Below are 23,637 nucleotides of genomic sequence, written 5' to 3' on the forward strand. Positions count from 1 at the left end.
AGGAGTTCCAAACCCTAACACAGCCACCACTAGGCTTGGATAAGTCACATGCAGCTTTAGAGTTCACAGACCTTGAAACACAATTTTCCTCTGATGTTTTACAATTCACACAGGCTTATAAACATTTTATTTATTTATTAGTTTCTCTAATAAATTGCATTGATGAAGACATTTTATTCCAAGAACAATGCCATACACACTAGCTTCAAATGTACAGGATGCAGCCACAGTTCTCACAGTATGACTACATCTTCATCACAGGAATGATGGGAGTGACACTGACCTCAGTACAGTTGTTGGGAATTTATGATCACTTCTCACTCAGCAGAACATGTTTCACTATGGCTTGGGTCCATTCAACATTCATTGTCCATGTCCTCCTCATCCACTGCTGTCTTGTACCTGCATGATGGGACAGGGTGTCTACTGGATCCCAAATGGGTCACCTCAGATTCATGGTAGATGTCTCATCATCACAAGGGGAGATCTCCATGCCCAGTCTGAGACCTGTTTATTAGTCTCTATGTACATGTGGGCCCTTACTTCAGAGCTTTTTGATGGTGAGTATTGAACTTCGACACTTAGGACATCTATGCGTGACATCTTTGAAGTTATCAATGCAGAAAGGGATAAGGCAGCAACCAGCCACACAGCTGAATGTGAATAGACCAGAAAATATAGTGTTAAACTTTGCATTCCATCAGGTGATGTGATTATCAGATATGACACTAGCCCAAAGGCACTGGCTTTTGTTACAAACTGGAATTTGCATAGTACTGCAGGAAACAAACATCTGGAATGCAGTCTCCAAAAAGCACCTGTTGGCACCCCTACTTAAGAGACCTAAGAAGTGTTCCTATTCTTTGTTAACCGAAATATCCTAATCCCTCCAACTCTAGATGAAGCATAGAGTTGAAAACACCTCATTGTCGACCTCCTGTCCATTCAAAGATGGCAGACAATTGGTAGTAACACAGCAGTAAGACAGTGCAGGTCAACTCACCCAAGTATAGACATTGTGACACAGACCAGACAGGCCACATTGCCTACTGAAGTGACAATCTCTGTGGTGATGAACTGTCGACAATGTGGGCACTGGGTCTGAGATGAGCAGGGAGGAAGTTTCTGGATGTCCAGGATCACCTCCGGAGCTATGGAGGGAGTGTAGTTGTGACCATATGACATCACTCATCTATAGGACTAGCCTCTGATCTAAGCAGGCCAGGAAAAGAATTGTAGCAAAATGGGGGTACCGCTTGAAATAACCCACAAATGAACAAGTTCACACCTCATTTGACTCTCAGTCCAGGTGTCTCACCTGGTATAGAGGGTGGAGCTTCAACAAAGACAACAGAGGGGTCAGGGAGAACAGACACGCCCCCCTGACTGATGATGCACTCTGCAAAGGACATTAAAGGGAGACAATCATGATCAGAATGTGAGTATTAAGAGAGTGCTGTGTGAGGACAGTATCACCATAACGGAGGTAAAGTAGACACCTTTTCTTTGGTCCTTGGAATGGAGAATGTTATCTTGGTTTTCCTGCAGCGCTCTCTTCTTCTCAGACAGCTCCTGCAGTTCCTGATCAATGCATTGAATCTCAGTCTGCTGCTTGGATCCCTCTACTGGACAAAGAGAGATAATACATGTCTCAGAGGGGGTCAGTGATGGAACACATCAGCCCTGCTGGGTCATAGCCAGAGGACACATCACACAGTACATCCATGCCTGCCATGTGCATTTACTCAATAATAGCGGTTCTAGACAGTGAATTTCCTCTTTACCTGTGCTATTGTTGTTGGAGCGGTTCCTGAACTCCTGCAGGATGGTCAGCATGTTCCTGCGGTCGATCAGTTGCTGCCTCCTGAATGACAGTTGGTTCATCTCCACGGAGATCCTATCCAGCTCCCTGTGCTCAGAAGAGCCAGACATCCTGGGAGCTGAAAAGAACCACCAGCATCAGACATCACAAAGGTGGAACATTTCAAACACCACCAATCAATGCTACCAATCAAGTAGTCCGGTTTGAAACGCATGCCAGTCGCCCAGAGACTTGAACTATATAGTGTTAGGCCAACAATTCGATTTGTTCAGATGATTGGGTCATGAAGTTAGATACATTCAGATCAATTCGATCTATTCCTGTTATGCAACACTTGGATGATAAGCCAAAAGAAGACACAGCACTAACTTTATGTATCAATGTAAGCATCAACCTTGCACATCTACAAATACTTCATACCAAGACAAACTAATGTAAGGAGATCACGTTCTGTTTGCACAAGTCAGATAGATTGATGTGACCCAACATTACTAAAAACCAAGAATGTAAAGATAAGAAATATATTTCACATTTTCTCTTATCCATCTTAGCTGCTGCAAATTAAATGATTACTGTAATGAGACAATATATATTTTTACCTGGTTTCTCCCAGATTGTGCAGTGGGAAATGTGATGCTCCTCTATGTACTCCAGGAAATAGTGAAATATTTTGTTTCAGTTTTCAACAAGGACTACAGGAGATATTTACATATTGTGGTTGTACTCTCACTGTTAGACCAGACGGCACACCCAGGTCTGGTTAAATGATTTAACGCCAGATAAAATTCTAAAACATTTTCACTGAAATTAAGTGATATTTCAGGGGCGTTTCGGTTGCACTGTAGCCTTTATTCATATTTGAAGTGGCACAATTTGACAAGAGAATATGTCTAAACAATAAAAAATTGAGACCGTACGAAACATTCCACACAATCATATCTACAACATGTAAAAACGTTTGAGATGTCAATTGAAAAACCTTTTAGACATCAACTGAATCATGTCAGTGTATGAATATAGTTGCTGTACATCTCCAAGTTGAATCATAGAGGTCTGAAGCAATGGGAACTGTGCAGGCAACTCACAGAGTAGGCAGGACTCCACACGGTAGTGAGATCTGAAGTTAGAAGCACATAGAGCAGCGTTATTCATTGTTCAACTCAATGTATTATCAATAATATTACACACACGAGTTATTCATTGTTCAACTCAATGTATTATCAATAATATTACACACACGAGTTATTCATTGTTCAACTCAATGTATTATCAATAATATTACACACACGAGTTATTCATTGTTCAACTCAATGTATTATCAATAATATTACACACACGAGTTATTCATTGTTCAACTCAATGTATTATCAATAATATTACACACACGCATTATTCATTGTTCAACTCAATGTATTATCAATAATATTACAAACATAAAATATATATTTCAAAGGGTTGCCAGTGTTATACTCCCATGGGGAGTGCAAGAAATACAAATCTTGAGTCCTTTCAAAATTAGCATTATCTTATTATAATGGAAAATGCCACAGGCACATAAGACAGTGGTATTTTCCAATAGCTTTTCTCTCGTTCACACAGCCATAAAATTGTATTAGTTACAGTAATCATTATAATGGTATCACTTGGCCTGTGAACATCTTTCGGGTGAGATCATAGTTCAGAAGACTACTGTACCTCCGTTTCACTTCTTCCTCAGTCTCTTCATGAATGTCACCTCATCTCTGTTTCTGATCCCATAACTGACAATAAAACAATACAAGAAATGTTGTTTTCAGTTAACAAAAGCATTATGTAATATACTCCATAATCACAATGGTGTTTGATTGAAACTTACTCCTTTAGTTTCATTTTGTCATCATCAAGCTTCTCTCCTTGAAATACGAGATGAAAGGTTCTCCATACGTACCTCCTGCACAAGAAAATAAAAAATGTGTGTGTGTGTGTGTGTGTGTATAACTATAGTTGTGGGGACAAGAATTTCCCACAAGAATAGTAAAAAAAAAAAATTGGGACCAACTGGGGACATTTTCTTAGTCCCCAGAAGGCCAAATGCTATTTCTAGGGGGTTAAGGGTTAAGGTTAGAATTAGTGTTAGGAGCTAGGGTTTGTTTTAGGGTAAGGGTTAGGAGCTAGGGTTAGGTTTAGGGTTCATGTTTTTGGGTTAATTTTAGGATTAGGGTAAGGGTTACGGTTAGGTTTAGGGAAAATAGGATTTTGAATGGGACTGAATTGTGTCCCCCCACAAGGTTAGTGTGTGTGTGTGTGTGTGTTTGTTACCAGCTGACGTGCTTTACCCCACCCTCCCGTTGCTGTTTCAGCTCCATGAACCTCTGGATGGCTTTCTTCAAATCCAGCACCATAGCATTCTGCACCACCACTATGGCTGATCAACACACATTGGAATTTCACTTACACACACACAGTATCATTCATCTGACCTGCTCAAATAGAACAAAAATAAGGTATTCTACTTAGAAACATCAGTCAGAAACTCACGCATTACTTCGCCATCCGCTTTGCATACACGGACAGTCATGGCTTGGCCATACTCCAGGGCAACCTGGGAATTCACCTCCTCCAGAGTCACCTGCAGGAAAGCGACAGACAGTAGTGAGACATTGGTTAGGCTGGAGGACTTTACATCATCAAATAGATACATTTCACCAGTATGGATTAGGTCACCAACCTGAATGGGGAGGTCACAGAGTAGAGGGTCCTGTACAAGGCGAGCCAGTCCTTCTTCAAAGATGTCCAGGAATTCAGAGTGTGGCAATGCTTCTTCATCCTCCTCATCTTCCTCTTCAACCTCCTCTGGTTGTTCATCCTCCACTTGGTTCATCTTTCCCTCTGCCTGTCCTAACTCCTCTTCCTTTACAGACAGTCCCTCATCCAGATGAAGGGACTTGGTCTCCTCCCCCATCATTTACACTGTGAATAGGAGTTTGTAGCTAAAGTTGCTGACCAGTTTATGTTAGCTAGCTAGCTATTTCATGTAGGATTAGCTAGCTAGATAAAGTAACTGATTTCCACACCTTATACTCTATTGATCAACGTGTACAGTAAAATATATATTTCGTGATTACTAAAACATACATAAACTGTAGCTTAAAAATAAAGTATATTTGGTAAAGTCTGAAGCTCTGCAATCCATGCTAAAACATTTAGCGACCGGCATGTACGTCACCTACAACATACCGGAGTCAAACTAGCCCGAGTGGAGGTTCTGACTTGTACCGATTTGGGATACTGCTATTTCTATCATCATTGCTCCATTTCTAGGGCTATATTTATAATATAATACAATATAGTTAACTTTAAATATAAATTATAATTATTTTAACAAAGAACCATAAAGAAAGAGCAAATGTTGTTTCTTACCGAACCTTTTTAGATGTAACAACGTTTCACACGAGTGTGGAGGTCAACAACGTTGTCAGGGATTTCTTAATTTAGCTAAACGATTGAAATAGATGTATAAACCTAGCTACATTGTGAGATCGGTGCTGACCAATTTAGTCAAAAGAATATGCTTCTGTTTTGTCCAACATGTGGGAATGTGTTGATTGTAGAGGAAGGACAGAAGTGCTATCGATTCGCCTGCAACACATGTCCGTACGTGCATAACATTACTAGGAAGGTAAAACGAACTTTTACTTAATTCCTAGACTTATTGCCAAGTAACTGATGTGTCTGTCATGTGTTCTCTCATACAATGTGTCATTTTAAAACCTATTGATACATTAACATGTCCATCTTTCCCATAGGTAAACAACAGGAAGTATCCCAAACTGAAAGAGGTTGATGATGTGCTTGGTGGAGCTGCAGCCTGGGAAAATGTGGATTCCACGCCAGGTAAATTACCAAATCACCTGCATAATTTAGCTAACATTTCAATCATTCTGTGGTCACTGGTTATCCACGCCTAAAATGATAGAACACTGGCTGGATTGTAGCCCAAAGGCTGGCAGATGGCATAGCTGGATTAGATTTGCCCAGCCTCCTCTGTCCTGTGTCCACCACCGGACCTATAGAGGGCAGGTGGTCCTAATGGGCAATATTCACTGTTACTTATAGCTAGGTATGTATTTACTCTAACCCTCATTTTGTGTTCTTTAGAAAAATGTCCCAAGTGTGAGCACCCCCGAGCATTCTTCATGCAGATTCAGACAAGATCTGCAGATGAACCGATGACAACGTTCTACAAATGCTGCAATTATGAGTGTGGACATCGCTGGAGAGACTAAACTAGTGTTCAATTGGATCTCTACTTGAGAACACTAGTTGAGTCAGCTAACCTGGTTTTATGGTGTATGTGCTGTAGCCAAATCTTCTGTTGTCATGCCAGACAGCTTTGGCATAACCGTGAATAAACAGATAGGAGTTTGCTAATAGCACAAACAGACTGGACCATGTGGCTTCTAGTTGACCACACCATTGGTGCCAAGCGTGTTGGGGGAAAAGTAGCAAGAGTTGATGTAATATACACTTCTACCAAATGTGCTTCATACACAAGAGTATGTCCTTACTTTATTTAGCATTGTGATTAGTTAACTTCTCTGGGTTTTGTTTCCTATTACATTCAGAAGTCACTTCCAATTTATAGCTGAAGATACATAATTTGTGTTTGAGTAGTTGCCAAATGGCCAGAATCCATTGTTGGAGTCATTATTTTATTTCTCCTAGATGTTTTACATAATCCAAAAACAGTCATTTTTATAGTAAAAGACTATGACCAGCTGACAAATTACTAATAACATAAAATCACAAATACTGGTTTGTTTTGTTAAAATAACTGCACTGTATGCAACAGTAATGAGCCAACTCATCATTTAGATTTTGCATGTACATTATACAATTCTTTATTTTTTTGAGGGGGCAACAGACCAAACTATCTACCAACAACAAAGACCATCATTGTGCTTAAAGTTAAATACAATGTTCTTACACAGCTTCAAGCCACTTCTCACTGCATGTAAACGATTCAAGAGCGTACAAAGTTAAGAGACCAGCCTGTGAAACATATCCATAAGAATGCATGTACATGCAGACATACTCCACCTGCCATCAGTGTTTACTGTATATAATCATGCTGGTTATTGGTAGTATTAAGAGGAGACGAGAGATCCTACAGATGAGACTCAAATGAAGCAGACAAAAGATCTTGCATACCATACATTGGTGTACTTGGACTGGATCGAACACGTTAATATGAAGCAGGTGATGACATCACTCGAATCTGCATTCGAGATTACATTATTTCAGCCAAGACTTGGTGACGAACTTGCTTTTGTACACCTGTATCTCTATGGCATCTCAGACTAACATGCATCATAGCAATAGTGATCAAACCTAGACAAGGAACACTAAAAAGAATGAGCAGATTGTGGCTTTGAGACCTTAACTTTGCTTGAACAGATGATGTAGCAGGTTTATGCACAGAAATGCTGAATATGAAAGAATGTATGAGATTGAATATAAAGGACATTCTGTTTATCATTAAATACACTATGTAACCCATCAAAAAAGGTAGTAAAACAATGGCGAGGGAAAAACCCTCGATGCACTCTACTTTAATTATTCCCTCTGAACATCAACTGACAGACATGACCAGTGAAAGGATAATCTGTTTGGGATTGGGCAGCACAGGTTGACACACATTGGCCTCGTGACACAGACTGGACATATGGCCTGGGAGAGGACTGCACAAAATTACAGTGATATCATGCAGAGCGCTTCATCATTCTAATGTGCCTCTCCAGCAGAGCGGATTGGACTCTGCCAGCCAGGTCGGCTTCGCTCCGTTCCTTTCCTATACGGAAAAATACAAGGAAACTTATTTTTCTCTGTGGACTGATAGATCAACTAGAAAATCTCAGCCTCTGACATGTGCATGGTTATGGTGCTCGGTGACTGCATGGATGTTGAAGCTCAATGTAGTCCTGCATCAATGACAGGTGATGTGTTTGTGGAGAGTACAGGATTATGAGTAAAGATCAGGTTCACTCAGACACTTCATTTGACACCAAGCCACATGTAAATTATCCTTAATATGACATATAGTCCAAGTTGTTGACAAAAGTCTTCCAAAATAAGCTAGTCTCCTTACCAGTTGGGTCTTAATGATAATGAAGCTTGGCAAGCAAGGCTATAAAGTAGCTAACTGAATGACAGTCTAAACCACTTAAATAAATAAAAACTATACAGTAAAGTCATGGCAATTATGGTTTTATGAATGTATGAAATTTCACATGGGAACTTGTGCATTCGCAATACCATTATATAAGCACACATTTTCTTCATTATCAAAATTGAATACATTCATATGGACATGACTGGCATTATTGTGTAACAACTCAAGCAAAAATCACTGGACATCAAGTGTATCTAAAGCACATGGAAGATTAAAAAAGACAGTAACACATACTTATCTCACTTAAGTGAGGAAAACAAAATAAATTAAACTCAGTCTTACCGACTCGAGTTTGTCCTGACAAATCTGATACATGGTTATTTCCTTGTAACATTTGAAATGGATATACATTTAGGTTGTAGGACAAACAGGGTGATAGAACATAAACATAAAGTAGGTCTCAGACATGGACGTAACCTTCATTGCGCTCAATATTAACATGTTAAAATACATTAAATAATTACAGAAACAACAAAATACTGACCCTGCAATTGCTGATGATTGCTGACGATTTTGATTAAAGTGACAAATGTTTACAACTTTCCCAAAGTGTGACCTTCTCTACCCCTCAAGTTCGCACCATAAATGTCAAATTCCGAGCCTTCTCGTAACCAAAGACATTTTTATAAAGTATGTAAGATGTACCGTGTCTGCAACTCATCTTTTCTCAATTGTTATAGGTTTCTGTTTTTAGATCAAGTTCAGTCCTGTGTGACGTGTCTATCTAACACTTATCTAAATGCCTGTACATAGCTAGGTAAGTGAGTCTGGACAATATACACTGCTCAAAAAAATAAAGGGAACACTTAAACAACACAATGTAACTCCAAGTCAATCACACTTCTGTGAAATCAAACTGTCCACTTAGGAAGCAACACTGATTGACAATAAATTTCACATGCTGTTGTGCAAATGGAATAGACAAAAGGTGGAAATTATAGGCAATTAGCAAGACACCCCCAAAAAAGGAGTGATTCTGCAGGTGGTGACCACAGACCACTTCTCAGTTCCTATGCTTCCTGGCTGATGTTTTGGTCACTTTTGAATGCTGGCGGTGCTCTCACTCTAGTGGTAGCATGAGACGGAGTCTACAACCCACACAAGTGGCTCAGGTAGAGCAGTTCATCCAGGATGGCACATCAATGCGAGCTGTGGCAAAAAGGTTTGCTGTGTCTGTCAGCGTAGTGTCCAGAGCATGGAGGCGCTACCAGGAGACAGGCCAGTACATCAGGAGACGTGGAGGAGGCCGTAGGAGGGCAACAACCCAGCAGCAGGACCGCTACCTCCGCCTTTGTGCAAGGAGGTGCACTGCCAGCGCCCTGCAAAATGACCTCCAGCAGGCCACAAATGTGCATGTGTCTGCTCAAACGGTCAGAAACAGACTCCATGAGGGTGGTATGAGGGCCCGACGTCCACAGGTGGGGGTTGTGCTTACAGCCCAACACCGTGCAGGACGTTTGGCATTTGCCAGAGAACACCAAGATTGGCAAAGACTCTGTCACGTCTGTCACATGTGCTCATATGCTCAGTGTGAACCTGCTTTCATCTGTGAAGAGCACAGGGCGCCAGTGACGAATTTGCCAATCTTGGTGTTCTCTGGCAAATGCCAAACGTCCTGCACGGTGTTGGGCTGTAAGCACAACCCCCACCTGTGGACGTCGGGCCCTCATACCACCCTCATGGAGTCTGTTTCTGACCGTTTGAGCAGACACATGCACATTTGTGGCCTGCTGGAGGTCATTTTGTAGGGCTCTGGCAGTGCACCTCCTTGCACAAAGGCGGAGGTAGCGGTCCTGCTGCTGGGTTGTTGCCCTCCTACGGCCTCCTCCACGTCTCCTGATGTACTGGCCTGTCTCCTGGTAGCGCCTCCATGCTCTGGACACTACGCTGACAGACACAGCAAACCTTTTTGCCACAGCTCGCATTGATGTGCCATCCTGGATGAACTGCTCTACCTGAGCCACTTGTGTGGGTTGTAGACTCCGTCTCATGCTACCACTAGAGTGAGAGCACCGCCAGCATTCAAAAGTGACCAAAACATCAGCCAGGAAGCATAGGAACTGAGAAGTGGTCTGTGGTCACCACCTGCAGAATCACTCCTTTTTTGGGGGTGTCTTACTAATTGCCTATAATTTCCACCTTTTGTCTATTCCATTTGCACAACAGCATGTGAAATTTATTGTCAATCAGTGTTGCTTCCTAAGTGGACAGTTTGATTTCACAGAAGTGTGATTGACTTGGAGTTACATTGTGTTGTTTAAGTGTTCCCTTTATTTTTTTGAGCAGTGTATATATCAGAGGCGGCTGGTGAAAGGAGCTATAGGAGGACAGGCTCATTGTAATGCCTGGAATGGAATCGGTGGAATAGTACCAAACAAATCGAATACATGGACACAACGTGTTGGACTCCGTTCCATGGAGTCCATTCCAGCCATTACAATGAGCCTGTCCTTTTACAGCTCCTCCCACCAGCCTCCTATGATATACAGTAAGTATAGTGTGTGTGAACAAGTGCTTTAGAAAGTGAGGGTACAGTTAGGAGGGCTAAATGAAGCACAACACACTGAGCAAATGTTGGAGAAAGAACATAGGCTGCGACTACAACCATGAGGGGCTGTGAGTTAATGTGTGCATAATATATATATATACACGTGTCTGTCTGTTGGTGGTTAGCAGATACGCTTGTATGTGTAGATGTAGCCCTTGCAGTAGGGGCAGGTGTGTATCACATCCTTGAGATCATCAATCAGACAGGGAATCAAGCAGCAGCCCAGATCACACCTGTGGTAGAGGAGAGAGAAAAATTACGAAACAAACCACCAGAGAATACAGACCAAAATCAATAGTCTTATTATAGCTAACAACCCGCTGCTCTACTTCATTTCATTCTGTGGTGTTTGGCCTGAAATCAAATATTTCCTGCCATAGTATATTATTCTGTGTTTATACCATGGTATTGTTGAATACTCGTTTCCGATTGGCTTGAAGGTCATTCTAGAGCATGCATTATTTCCTTATGACGCATGGTAGAATTCAATGGCTACTTCATTCTTACATGTTCTATGTTTGAGCTGCTTTTGAAAGCAGAAGTTTAATTGAAAACATTATTGGCATTGTTGCATTCGATTTTCATAACAGCAAGCAGGACTGATGGTTTGGTTAGCTATACTAGCAAGTCTGTTTGGTTACCGAGGCAACTACTCTCGCTACAGTGTCTTCAGAAAGTATTCACACCCCTTGAGCTTCTCCAAATTTTGTTGTGTTACAGCCTGAATTTAAATTGGATTCAATTGAGATTTTGTCGTCACTGGCCTACACACAATACCCCATAATGTCAAAGTGGAATGATGTTTTTTGAAAGTTTTTACAAATGAACAGATTGTACCCCTTTTTTTTCTTTACAATTTTCACCTAAAATAACATACACAAATCTAATTGCCTGTAGCTCAGGACCTGAAGCAAGGATATGCATATCCTTGATACCATTTGCAAGGAAACACTTTGTTGCCGTGATAAAAGCGTTTTGTTGTCGTGCACTCTCTGCAAACAATAGCATGGTATTTTAACTGTAGTAGCTACTGTAAATTGGGCAGTGCAGTTAGCTTAAATTCTTGTTAAACTTTCTGCCCATATAAGACATGTCTATGTCCTGGAAAGTTGGCTGTTACTTACGTCATTCTAGTCACATTAGCAACATTAATTTTTTTATTTTTTTAAAAAGTTGAGTCAATAAATACTCAACCCCTTTGTCATGGGAAGACTAAATATGTTCAAGAGTAAAATGTTGCTTAACAAGTCATAAAAAGTTGTATGGACTCACTGTGTGCAACTGTTTAACATGATTTTTGAATGACTACCTCATCTTTTGTACACCCCCACATACAGTGGTGACCCGTCATTCAATGCAGGTGGAGCAGAGCTGCTTTGACCCCCAAAATTATTTTGCTTAAAAAAAAAAAACACTAAAAACAATTTTTGGGGGGGTGCCCGTTTTTCATGTTATTTTGGCATTAATATCAGATATGTGTCACATATCAGTTTGCAAAAATATAAAAATATATAATTGAGTTAATAAAGCCACATACAAATATGATCTTTTTGCTTTCTTGAGTAAGGCAGCTCCAAAATGCAGGTGTTTCAGCCTAGCTCAGTGCTTTCAGTGGTGGTTGGGCAAGCCAGCGCAAAATACGATGCGTAGGGGTTGGTAATGTTCTCTAGTTGCGCCGTGATTGGCTCAGTGTTCTGTTAGAAGTGCCCATCCAAGAAGGCTCAAGGTCATTGGCCACAGATAAAATGACATCAAATCACATTATATCTACAGTAGCTTTGATTGGACTGATCATGTCAGCATCATACTTTTCAAAATCTTCGCTAGTAATCATCATCATGAATCAAGTCAACGATTTACTGCCAAATCCTTTTCAATACTTGTCATATGAAGAGAAATAATAGATAAAACATATCGGTGCTCATCGGCCATAAATATTACACAACAAGTTGGAAATCGCAAATTAAACAATGAGTGGTTTGGAAAGAATCAGTGGCTAACTGCAAGTATTGCCAAGCAATCACTAGCCTGCTATTCAATGGAATGGCCGTGTGGTCCCAAGTCTGTGTTTAAGGGTCTCTTTCCAAGCTTAACATTCAACATTGACCATGCTGTCAATCCAGCGTGATTTCTGCCGCGTTCAAAACAACTTAACAAAACAACTTAAGAATGTAATACTAAGTGTATGTTGTGTAGTACGCTTGGGTAGTAGCCCATGTGCCTCACCCTAATAAATCGGTCTATTTCACCTACTGCCCTGACTTTGTGGTGCACATGTAGACTATAACCTGTTTTAGAGAAATGTAATCATTGAATATTGTAAGACCTTTCATTGTCTGCTTATGTGCCCTTTATTTATCCTACGGTTCTGACTTGGTGTATAGAGAGAACACTGTAAGAACGGCCCATGTTCTGAATTCTGCCGCTGTACATTTCAAAAGTGCTGAACAAATAGTTATATGGACTACGTCTGTCCTAGCTCGCTCATTAATGTCTTAATCAAAATTACGGATTGCCTCTTATCAGCTTGCCGTCCCCTTATGCCACAGTTTGTACATCTCAATTGTCAGTAGAAACCACATTTGTTTAAGCAAGTCAGCCATAACAGCTTTTTTTTTAAAGGCAGTAAATGGGGCTGATTGAACTGTTTTGCTGCCAGACAAGGCTCCGCTGATAGCCAGGTGTAGCATTGGTAAGGTGTTGGGACTGCAGTTGGGACAGCTTTATGTAGGCCCTAACGGTTTGTGGGCACCGTTTGTCACCATTATAGTGCAATTAATTTATTGTTTAGTGTTGTGTTGTGGCTTTGCTGGCATGCACCCCCCCCCCACAATTATTTTTTTCCCCCACCAAGATTTACATGCTAAAATAGCCACTGCCCACACATACAGATAATTGTATGGTCCCTCAGTCGAGCAGTGAATTTCAAACACAGGTTCAACCACAAAGACCAGGGAGGTTCTCCAATGCCTCTCAAAGAAGGGCACCTATTGTTAGATGGGTAAAAAAAAAAACTGACATTAAATATTCCTTTGAGCATGGTGAAGTTATTAATTACACTTTGGATACACCCAGTCACTATAAAGATACAGGCGCCCTTCCTAACTCAGTTGCCGGAGAGGAAGGAAACCGCTCAGGGATTCCACCATGAAGCGAATGGTGACATTAAAACAGTTACAGAATTTAATGGCTGTGAGGATGGATCAACAACATTGTAGTTACTCCACAATACTGACCTAATTGACACAGTGAAAAAGAAGGAGCCTGTACAGAATAAAAATATTGCAAAACATGCATACTGTTTGCAACAAGGCACAAAAGTAATACTGCAAAAATGTTGCAAAACAATAAACTTTTTTTGTGTTAAGTGTTATGTTTGGGGCAAATCCAATACAACACATTACTGAGTACCACGCTCCATATTTTCAAGCATAGTGGTGGCTGCATCATGTTATGGGTATTCTTGTAATCATGAAGGACTGGGGAGTTTTTCAGGATAAAAAATAAACAGAATGAAGCTAAGCATAGGCAAAATCCTAGAGGAAAACCTGGTTCAGTCTGCTTTCCACCAGACAGTGGGATGTGAAAATGGTTGTCTCGCAATGATCAACAACCAATTTGACAGAGTTTGAAGAATTTAGAAAATAATAAAATGGGCAAATGTTGCACAATCCAGGTGTGGTAAGCTCTTAGAGACTTACCCAGAAAATACTCACAGCTGTAATCGCTGCTTCTACAAAGTACTGACTCAGTGGTGTGATTACTCATGTAAATTAAATATTTCTGTATTTAATTTTAAATACATTTGCTAACATTGCTAAAAACGTTTTCACTTTCTCATTATGGGGTATTATGTGTAGATGGGTGAGAATAAAACATAACACATTAAATACATTTTGAATTCAGGCTGTAACAACAAAATATTGAATAAGTCAAGGGGTATGAATACTTTCTGAAGGCACTGTATCTAGTAAACTTGTTAGCTACTTCAGTGGATGTTGACACATTTCTACCTGCAAATGAACACATTTCTAGCAGCAAATGTGTTCAATTATAGCCATGGTGTGAAAGAGAATCAACTCAGGGCTTTATGAGCTTTTCTCAGGAAAATAATGTAACTAAACATGTCGTGGAACACACCTTCCACACCGTTTATTATTTTCCATAGAACGCATAGCCACTCGTTGGTTATTCCTTACATAACCTCTATACAATGTAGTACACCAATTCTTCCTCTTACCCAACAAAGAAGCAGAAGAGGCAGAAGACAGCGTTCATGAGGCCCACGCTGTGGTTGATGCGGGTGATGATGGGCTGCTGGCAGTGGTGACACACAGTCTGTACGGGTGCTGTCTGGAATATCTCCCCCTGTAGCACGGTCACTGTGGTAGCTGTCCCAGGGGGTGCCAGCACCGTGTGAGCCGTCTGACCTGCCACAGGCCCAAATTGAATGGGCCCCGGGCCAAACTGCCCCGGGCCAAACTGCCCCGGGCCAAAGTGACCTGGCGGAGGGTAGAAGCCACCTGTAGGGTAAAAACACAAGGATGTATGTACTGTTTATGTTCTGTATACAGGTGCTATGCCAAATGACATGTGTATGCATTTAGAGTCGCCCATCTTATTTCATTCCCCCTGTAGACCAGTGTATGCCTACCATGTGGTATGGGCATGGCCCCATCTCCTGGGACGTGTGGCGGCAAGAAGCCTGGCTGTAGCGTGGCCTCGTAGGGTGGAGGGCCATAGTCTGGAGGCAGGGAGGGCCCCTGAGGAGGACCCGTCGTTACAGGGGCCGCCGAGCCTGGGAGAGAAAACACAGACAAACAAGAAGGATTTATTAGTGAGCTTTCACAGCAATGATTGATTGAAGAAACATGACTTATGTTGGGCTTAAATCAAGTAAGGCATTTGCCCATTATTGAGAACATGCATCATCATCTGTTACTAGGTCCAGAATAGCCGCACTTGTGCTTTTTCATAGATTTACAATTCTCAAGGATTTGTTACGTAGTTGTAACAAATACACTTTGTTGATGACATTCCTTTGGCTGATCAAAACAGTATTTTGTTGTAAGGAAACCTGGGGTGGAAGGGGAGCCAGACAAATAAAGATTTGTTCACAGACAGGGCCTACTTTCAAGGTTTCCCTGGTGATGTTTCTCTAGGCCTTCCTCTAACCAGCCACACAAGAGCTGTTATGGGAGGCAATTATGCAAATTCACACCAGTTTCCCTACAGCTAGTCAGCTACAGTGCAAATACTAAATCAGCAGCCCAGTCAAAGAAACCAGATGGTATTTTGAAGTTCACAGGTATTCAAAAGGCACTAGCACATCTGAGCAAACTTATTGCAGGTGCATGGCAATAGTTGAACTTCATGAATGAAAAAGAAAACCGCACACTGCTCTTGATAGTATCACTGATCTTTAATAAGCTTACATATCGGCCTCACGGCCTTCGTCAGAGCTCTGATGAAGTTCACAGGTATGCCTGTGCGTGGTTCCTACCCTGGACTTCTGTCCTTTTGTAAAATAGTCTCTTTTTGTAGTCTTGCCCCAAACTAAATGTTTTTTCCTCCACATCATACACATCATACAATAACAGACCATTATAGAATAATTGTACCCGGAACAGCTGGCTGTCCATTCTTCTCCTCGATAAGAGGGGCGCTGGGACCTCCGGGGTAGGGAGGAGGTGGGTCGCTGGACATGCTGGGTGGACCTTTGGATGGGGGGGCCTGGGGTAGAAGCTCCACTCACCACTGGCCTTGGACTCACTCAGCCACTCTGTGAGAAGAACACGCACACAGGCCTATCAGTTCACTGACAGTCAGTTCAATACCGACACACTGCAACATGATACAGCAGCTGTCTCGCACTTCAGCTACTGATGCATTCAAGTAAATGTATTTATTTATTTGTCATTTTGTCTCAGTATTGACTCGTCTAGGTAGACCCTAGATCTTTTCAATCAAGTGAATTGGTATGATAAATATGATGGATGCAGACAATATTCAACAGTATAGCTGGATAACGCTGTGTTTAGGCTAGGCTACTGGCTCTGAGGCCTCTAGAATATTACATTTACAAGGATTTAAGACAAAAACAATGGCAATTGCTTTCAATCCACTCTTTACCTAAATGTGTGTTAGGATAACAAACATTAGTAATGTTTATCATCTAACACACTCACGACAGCAAACATTAGGGAGTTCAGCAATGAGTTGGCAGTCTGACATTAAACAGAAATGACCTCTTAAAGCCACTAATATTTACAGAAAAACAAAACCTATGGCAGCAGGATGAAGAGAAGGGACATAAGTCATGATTACCTGCTGATGACAGTGGGGAGTTTCCACCTACAGAGCCTGCTCTTCTGTCAGGTCCAACAGCCTTCAAGAAAAAGGGAAAAGAAAAGATGGCAAAAGTTTCTTGCATGTGGTCCTATTTGGAAATTGCAATTGCTACTTTCTCAGGCGAATGAAAAGCACTAACAGTGTGCAGCCATTAACAAGTGCTAGGTTAATTATAGACAACTTGCTTCCCTCAAACATTGGTGATTGAACATTAAATCACAGTCGACTGCATTATGGCATTAATTCATTCACCTGACAACACAAGCGCTTACCTAAGCTAATCTCAGTAGCCTTTAAATACAACAAGCACATTGCCTCAAAAATGGAGCAGCAAAGCTGTCTGGTGTAACCAACTTAGCCTGTCTCAATGAAAAATGTAACTCTATAGTCCTCCTTACTACAATTCACTTCAGCATAAAGGAGATTGACTGGCCAAACGACACAAGAGGAGCTGACATTATTGGAACAGTTAAGAACTAGATATCAAATCAAATTGTATTTGTCACATGCACCCAATACAACAGGTGTAGACCTTACCGTGAAATGCTTACTTACAAGCCCTTCACCAACAATGCAGTTAAGAAAATACAACAAAAAAAAGAATAACAAATAATTAAAGAACATCAGTAAATAACAACAACGGGGCTATATACAGGGGGTAGCGGTACAGAGTCAATGTGCGGGGGCAATGCAAATCGTCTGGGTAGCCATTTGATTAGCTGTTCAAGAGTCTTATGGCTTGGGGGTAGAAGCTGTTTAGAAGCCTCTTGGACCTAGGCTTGGCGCTCCGGTACCGCTTGCCGTGTGGTAGAAGAGAGAACAATCTATGACTAGGGTGGCTGGAGTCTTTCACATTTTTTATATACTTTCGTCTGACACCACCTGGTATAGAGGTCCTGGATGGCCCCGGTGATGTACAGGGCCGTACGCACTACCCTCTGTAGTGCCTTGCGGTTGGAGGCCAAGCAGTTTCCATACCAGACAGTGATGCAACCCATCAGGATGCTCTCGATGGTGCATCTGTAAAACCTTTTGATGATCTGAGGACCCATGACAAATGTTTTCATTCTCCTGAGGGGGAATAGATTTTTGTCATGCCCTCTTCATGACTGTCTTGGTGTGCTTGGACCATGTTAGTGTGTTGCTGATGTGGACGCCAAGGAACTTGAAGCTCTCAATCTGCTCCACTACAGCCCTGTCGATGAGAATGGGGCGTGCTCGGTCCTTCTTTTCCTGTAGTCCTTTTTCTTGATCATGTTGAGGAAGAGGTTGTTGTCCTTGCGCCACACAGCCAGGTCTCTGGTCTCCTCCCTATAGGATCTCTCATTGTTGTCGGTGATCAGGCCTACCACTGTTGTGTCATCAGCAAACTTAAATGATGGTGTTGGAGTCGTGCCTGGCCGTGCAGTCATGAGTGAACAGGGAGTACAGGAGGGGACTGAGCACGCACCCCTGAGGGGCCCCCGTGTTGAGGATCAGCGTGGCGGATGTGTTGTTACCTACCCTTACCACCTGGGGGCGGCCCATCAGGAAGTCCAGGATCCAGTTGCAGAGGGAAGTGTTTAGTCCCAGGGTCCTTAGCTTAGTGATGAGCTTTGAGGGCACTTTGGTGTTGAACGCTGAGCTGTAGTCAATGAATAGCATTCTCACATAGGTGTTCCTTTTGTTCAGATGTGAAAGGCACAGTGTGGTGTGCAATAGAGATTGCATCATCTCTGGATCTGTTGGTGTGGTATGAAAATTGGAGTGGGTCTAGGGTTTTGGGATAATGGTGTTGATGTGAGCCATGACCAGCCTTTCAAAGCATTTCATGGCTACAGACGTGAGTGCTACAAGTCGGTAGTCTTTTAGGCAGGTTACCTTAGTGTTCTTGGACACAGTGACTATGGTGGTCTGCTTGAAACATGTTGGTATTACAGACTCATATGTCATCACAGCAATGCAGCGCAATTAACTTGGCTACAGATTAGCCTAACACTTTCCCTAACAGACTCTACAACAACATAAACCTCACCTGACTACTGCACGTGTCTGAAAACAAACACAGCCTAGCCTAGGGAGCAGGACACTGCTATGCCACCAGCTGTCCAGACCTGCCATCCATACTTCGGCCTACTAGGCTTCACTTTCCCAGGTCAGCTGACCATGCCTGTGAGAGATCACCATGCATGTCACGGCGTCTCTAATTTGAACATAAGATGATTAGGAGGCTGGCCCGCCTACTCCAAAACAAACAGTCAGAATGCCAGACAGGCTTATTTTTATTGCGCTGTCAAATGACTGGGTAATCTAAGGCAGTGATAAGGCAGAGGAGAGCTATCCAACCAGTTAGTGAGTGTGATGTGAACACTGATTAAGCTGGGGAAATGACAGGAATGTCCAGGGTATGATAGAAATAAAACTGTACAAATGTATGACATCTGAATGTAGGCCACAATTCTATAAGAGCTAGGCTAAGTTAATACCCGTATTTTGCCCAAGGCAACCTAGATGAGGCCATGAATTTGCACTTACTTTACAGTTTAATCAAACAGAACAAGCATTTAGCCCTTGTACATTAGAACAGCATAAGAAATTCAGAATCAGAGTACAGAACACTTAGGTTTAAGGGACATCCAGAGAAGCTTCAGTCATGCACTTCATTATGTCTGGATGAGTTTGATTTAATCACAAACAGTTGAAACAGGCCTTAATTTGTTATAACATTACACTGAATTCCAACAAAGTAATTGAGGATCAATGATGGTGATGTTACAAAAAAGTGTAATTGTCAATGTATGTATATGAATGAGCCATCATCATTTTCAATAATTTACCTCTAGTGAGGCAACTTTCTAGAAAGCTTCATCCATCCTTTTCCTGAATCCTCTTGCTACAGTAACGTTATTTACATAGATGATCTGCTCAACCCACTAGACAAACACTCTTTACGTAATGTGGATAGCTATCTAGACATCGACACAGTTTATATCAAACATAAATTGTTATCTTAGCTAGCTAGCTAGCTAGCTAGCTCGTCGTTACTGCATGTTGGACTTGTTGACGAGAGAGAAGCCTCGATTTGACTGGATGTTTACATCAGCTAGCTAGCGTTATACAACTATCTGCCTAGTTAGTTACGTTATAGTTGTTACTGTAGCTAGTTCAACTAGCTAGTTAGGTATCTAGCTAGCTATAATTTTAATCAGTGAAAATGGAACAAATTTCAAAAGAAGTCAAGTAACATGTAACGTTAGCTAGCTCACATTGAGTAACATCAGTTTAAAACTAAACGGAGAATAACGTTAGCTAGCTACGTTACGTTAGCTAGCTGATAGTCTCTCAAATATTGTTTCTTAGTTATCTCCACACGGAATTTACCTGATGCGTTGTCTCTTCCACACAATTTTAATTAGGTGATGAGAATAGCTATATCCCAAGCCTGTTCGTAGGGAAGTCAAATGATGGCAACCGTTAGCTAGTCTGTTTATCATGAATCTACTCAACATCCGCCTCTTGTGGTGCTTTCAAGACAACTGGGAACTCGGCGGAAAAAAAGAGGTCAAATCACGACGTCGGTGAGCTTCAGGTCGGAGCGTTAAAAACTCGGAAAGAAATCAGTTAAATTCAAATGGGCTTTATTGGCATGGAAAACATGTTTTTACATTGCCAAAGCAAGTGAAATAGTATTTACAATGTTGTTTGTGCTCCACTGGTTGCCCTTTTCACATGGCAACGGCCACAAATCTTGCTGCTTTGATTGCACACTGCTGTATTTTGCCTAACAGATATGGGAGTTTATCAATGCTTGATTTGTTTTAGAATTCCTTGTGGTTCTGTGGGAAATATGTATCTAATGTGGTCATACATTTGGCAGGAGGTTAGGAAGTGCAGCTCAGTTTTCACCCCCAAAAATTGTGGGCACAGCCAGTCTTCTCTTAAGATCAAAGTCTGCTATGTCAGCCTCTCTCAGTAGCAAGGCTATGCTCCCTGAGTCTGTACATAGTCAAGGTTTTTCTTAATTTTGGGTCAGTCACAGTGGTAGAGTATTCTGCCACTGTGTACTCTCTGTTTAGGGCCAGATAGCGTTCCAATTTGCTCAGTTTTTTTGGTTGATTCTTTCCAGTGTGTCAAATAGTTCTCTTTTTGCTTTCTCATAATTTGTTTGGGTCAAATTGTGTTGCTGTCCTGGGGGTCTGTTTGTGAACAGAACCAGCTGGCTGAGGGGACTCTTCTGTAGGTGTCACACCCTGATCTGTTTTACCTGTCTTTGTGATTGTCTCCACCCCCCTCCAGGTGTCACCCATCTTCCCCATTACCCCATGTGTATTTTTACCCGTGTTCTCTGTTTCTAGTTTGTTTTTGTTTCGTCAAGCCTACCAGTGGTTTTCCCCTCTGCTCCTGTCTCTCGATTGTTCCTGTTTCCTAGTTTTCCCGGTGTTGACCATTCTGCCTGCTGTCCTGTACCTTTGCCCCACCTTTCTGGATTACTGACCTCTCCCTGCCCTTGACTTGCCTTTTTCCTGCCTCTGTTTGATTATAAACTGTTGATACTTCGACATTGTCTGCATCTAGGTCTTACCTGAAACGTGATAGTAGGTTTATCTCTCTCTGTCGACGAGGGCTTTGTGGTGGAATGTGTGGGTATCACTTCCTTGTAGGTGGTTGTAGAATTTAACAACTATTTTCTGGATTTTGATAAATAGCAGGTACAGTCCTAATTCTGCTCTACGTGTGGTGTTTGTGGTTTTGTGTTGTACACCAGCTATATTTTTGCAGATTCTCATTTGGGGAATTCTTGGTTGGTGAGTGGAACCCAGACCTCACAACCATAGAGTGCAATTGGTTCTATAACTGATTGAAGTGTTTTTGTTGTTGCCAGATCCTAATTGGGATGTTGAGTTTTAAGTTCCCTTTGATGGGGTAGAAGGCTCTCCTTGCCTTATCTCTTAGATCGTTCACAGCCTTGTGGAAGTTACCTGTGGTGTTGCTGTTTAGGTTGAGGTAAGTATAGTTTGTGTGCTCTGGGGGCAGTGGTTTCCAACGCTTTTCAGTTATTGTACCACCAACTGAATTTTGCTCTGCCTGGAATACCCCCTCAGGTCCTAGTATCCCTGGTGGGGAACCACTGCTCTAGGGCAATGGTGTCTAGATATAATTTATATTTGTTATCCTGGCTACTGGACCATTTTTGGAACACCATTAGTTTTGTCTTACTGAGATTCAATGTCAGGGCCCAAGTCTGACAGAATCTATGCAGAAGATCAATGTGCTGCTGTAGGCCCTCCTTGGTTGGGGACAGAAGTAGCAGATTATCTGTGAACGGTAGATATTTGATTTCTGAGTCCAGTATGCTGAGGCTGGGTGCTGCAGACTATTCTAGTGCCCTCGCCAAATCTACAACTTCTGACTTCAGTGCGTTCAAGACAGCTGGGAACGTCATCTAACCCGGAATTCCAAGTCGAAACTCTTTCTAGTGCTCTGACTTTCCGACCTGAAGATCACTGACGTCATTATTTGACCCACTTTTCTTTCTTATTTTTTTGTCTTGAAGTCGGAGGTTTCAGAGTTCCCAATTGTTTTGAATGCGGCATTAGAGGGATTTGACTTAACCGTGCATAGCGAGATATATTAGAACTGGAAAATTGGACATCTCCGACTTCAGGCTTCAATGTGTTCAAGACTGAACTTCCGACTGGGAAAATCGTTTCGAACGGTCATCCAACTCGGAATTCGAAGTCTGAAACTCAGACATCTTTCTTGAGCCCCGTCATGATTTGACATGTTTTTCTAGTCGTCTTTAAAGCACAATTTCCCCAGCCACCTACTGCTCTGGGTATGATGACTTCTTTTTTTCCTGTTTTAGACACATTGTTGCACCTTTTGGAAGTGTCACGTTTGTAGACACCTATGATACATTATTGAGTAACAAAGATGAGAATTTAAGCTTTTCTTATGTAGACTGATTGCCTAAAATTAAATGTATTATGGATATGTCAACATTGGCAGTAACATAATGTTGAAGTTATTCTATTTGATGTAAAAACATTTTGAGCATAGGATATTTACTGAGTGTGTGTTTTATATGGGGGCTTTTGGATAGCTTATGTTCAGCAATCTGTAAATGTAGGGCAGAGGCTCTTCTAGGCTTGATGTGCATTCCCCGTAATACACTCGTGGACCGGTTCGTACTGTACATGAAGCATCCTCAATTCAGGCTGCAAATGCATCATTTTACTCCTTAACTAGCTACATTGACAAGAAGGCAGGTAAAAACACAATTTTCGTATTTTCTGACACCAGTGGCTGAACGCGTTGTGCAACATCCTAAATTGCCCCAAAATAAAACCAGTGAGTGTAACGAACACTGATTCGGTTGGGGAAATTACAGGACTTTCTAGTGTAGGAAAAAATAAGAATATACAAATGCATGGCATCTGAATGTATGGCACAGTTCTATACGAGCTAGGCTAAGTTATCCGTATTTGGCCTAAGGCAACCTAGATGAGGTCATGAGTTTGCACTTACTTTACAGTTTAATCAAACAGAACATGCATTTAGGCCTCATGCATTAATGGAATAGCTTTAGAATCAGAGAACAGAACACTTAGGCTTGATGGACATCCAGACAAGCTTCAGTCATGCACTTCATTATGTCTGGATGAGTTTGATTTGATCACAAACAGTTGCTATAACTTTACCTTGATGTCCAATTAGTGAGCAACA

General features: G+C 41.6%; 4 protein-coding genes across 4 annotated transcripts; 1 reads left to right on the plus strand and 3 right to left on the minus strand.

Moving 5' to 3' along the window:
• Window positions 1-110: 110 nt before the first annotated feature.
• LOC120044553 lies at window positions 111-2,621 on the minus strand. Its single transcript, XM_038989211.1, has 5 exons — window positions 1,785-2,621; window positions 1,500-1,625; window positions 1,319-1,399; window positions 1,004-1,151; window positions 111-653 (listed from the first exon to the last, which is right to left on the minus strand). The coding sequence occupies exons 1-5, from the start codon at window positions 1,930-1,932 to the stop codon at window positions 545-547; spliced, it is 612 nt and encodes a 203-aa protein (XP_038845139.1). The 5' UTR covers window positions 1,933-2,621; the 3' UTR covers window positions 111-544.
• A 52-nt stretch (window positions 2,622-2,673) lies between these two features.
• On the minus strand, window positions 2,674-5,017 carry LOC120044554 (U11/U12 small nuclear ribonucleoprotein 25 kDa protein-like). The gene is made up of 6 exons (XM_038989212.1): window positions 4,530-5,017; window positions 4,340-4,430; window positions 4,121-4,226; window positions 3,678-3,752; window positions 3,518-3,582; window positions 2,674-2,939 (listed from the first exon to the last, which is right to left on the minus strand). The coding sequence occupies exons 1-5, from the start codon at window positions 4,764-4,766 to the stop codon at window positions 3,525-3,527; spliced, it is 567 nt and encodes a 188-aa protein (XP_038845140.1). The 5' UTR covers window positions 4,767-5,017; the 3' UTR covers window positions 2,674-2,939; window positions 3,518-3,524.
• Window positions 5,018-5,240: 223 nt separating this feature from the next.
• Window positions 5,241-8,572, plus strand: LOC120036753 (DNA-directed RNA polymerase III subunit RPC10). The gene is made up of 3 exons (XM_038983126.1): window positions 5,241-5,480; window positions 5,608-5,695; window positions 5,960-8,572. The coding sequence occupies exons 1-3, from the start codon at window positions 5,370-5,372 to the stop codon at window positions 6,085-6,087; spliced, it is 327 nt and encodes a 108-aa protein (XP_038839054.1). The 5' UTR covers window positions 5,241-5,369; the 3' UTR covers window positions 6,088-8,572.
• A 1,751-nt stretch (window positions 8,573-10,323) lies between these two features.
• Window positions 10,324-20,439, minus strand: LOC120036742 (cell death-inducing p53-target protein 1-like). The gene is made up of 6 exons (XM_038983120.1): window positions 20,293-20,439; window positions 16,909-16,969; window positions 16,203-16,363; window positions 15,236-15,379; window positions 14,822-15,104; window positions 10,324-10,814 (listed from the first exon to the last, which is right to left on the minus strand). The coding sequence occupies exons 3-6, from the start codon at window positions 16,285-16,287 to the stop codon at window positions 10,703-10,705; spliced, it is 624 nt and encodes a 207-aa protein (XP_038839048.1). The 5' UTR covers window positions 16,288-16,363; window positions 16,909-16,969; window positions 20,293-20,439; the 3' UTR covers window positions 10,324-10,702.
• Between the last annotated feature and the right edge of the window lie 3,198 nt (window positions 20,440-23,637).

Source organism: Salvelinus namaycush, chromosome 3 (genome assembly GCF_016432855.1).
Source record: "Salvelinus namaycush isolate Seneca chromosome 3, SaNama_1.0, whole genome shotgun sequence".
Classification (NCBI taxonomy): domain Eukaryota; kingdom Metazoa; phylum Chordata; class Actinopteri; order Salmoniformes; family Salmonidae; genus Salvelinus; species Salvelinus namaycush.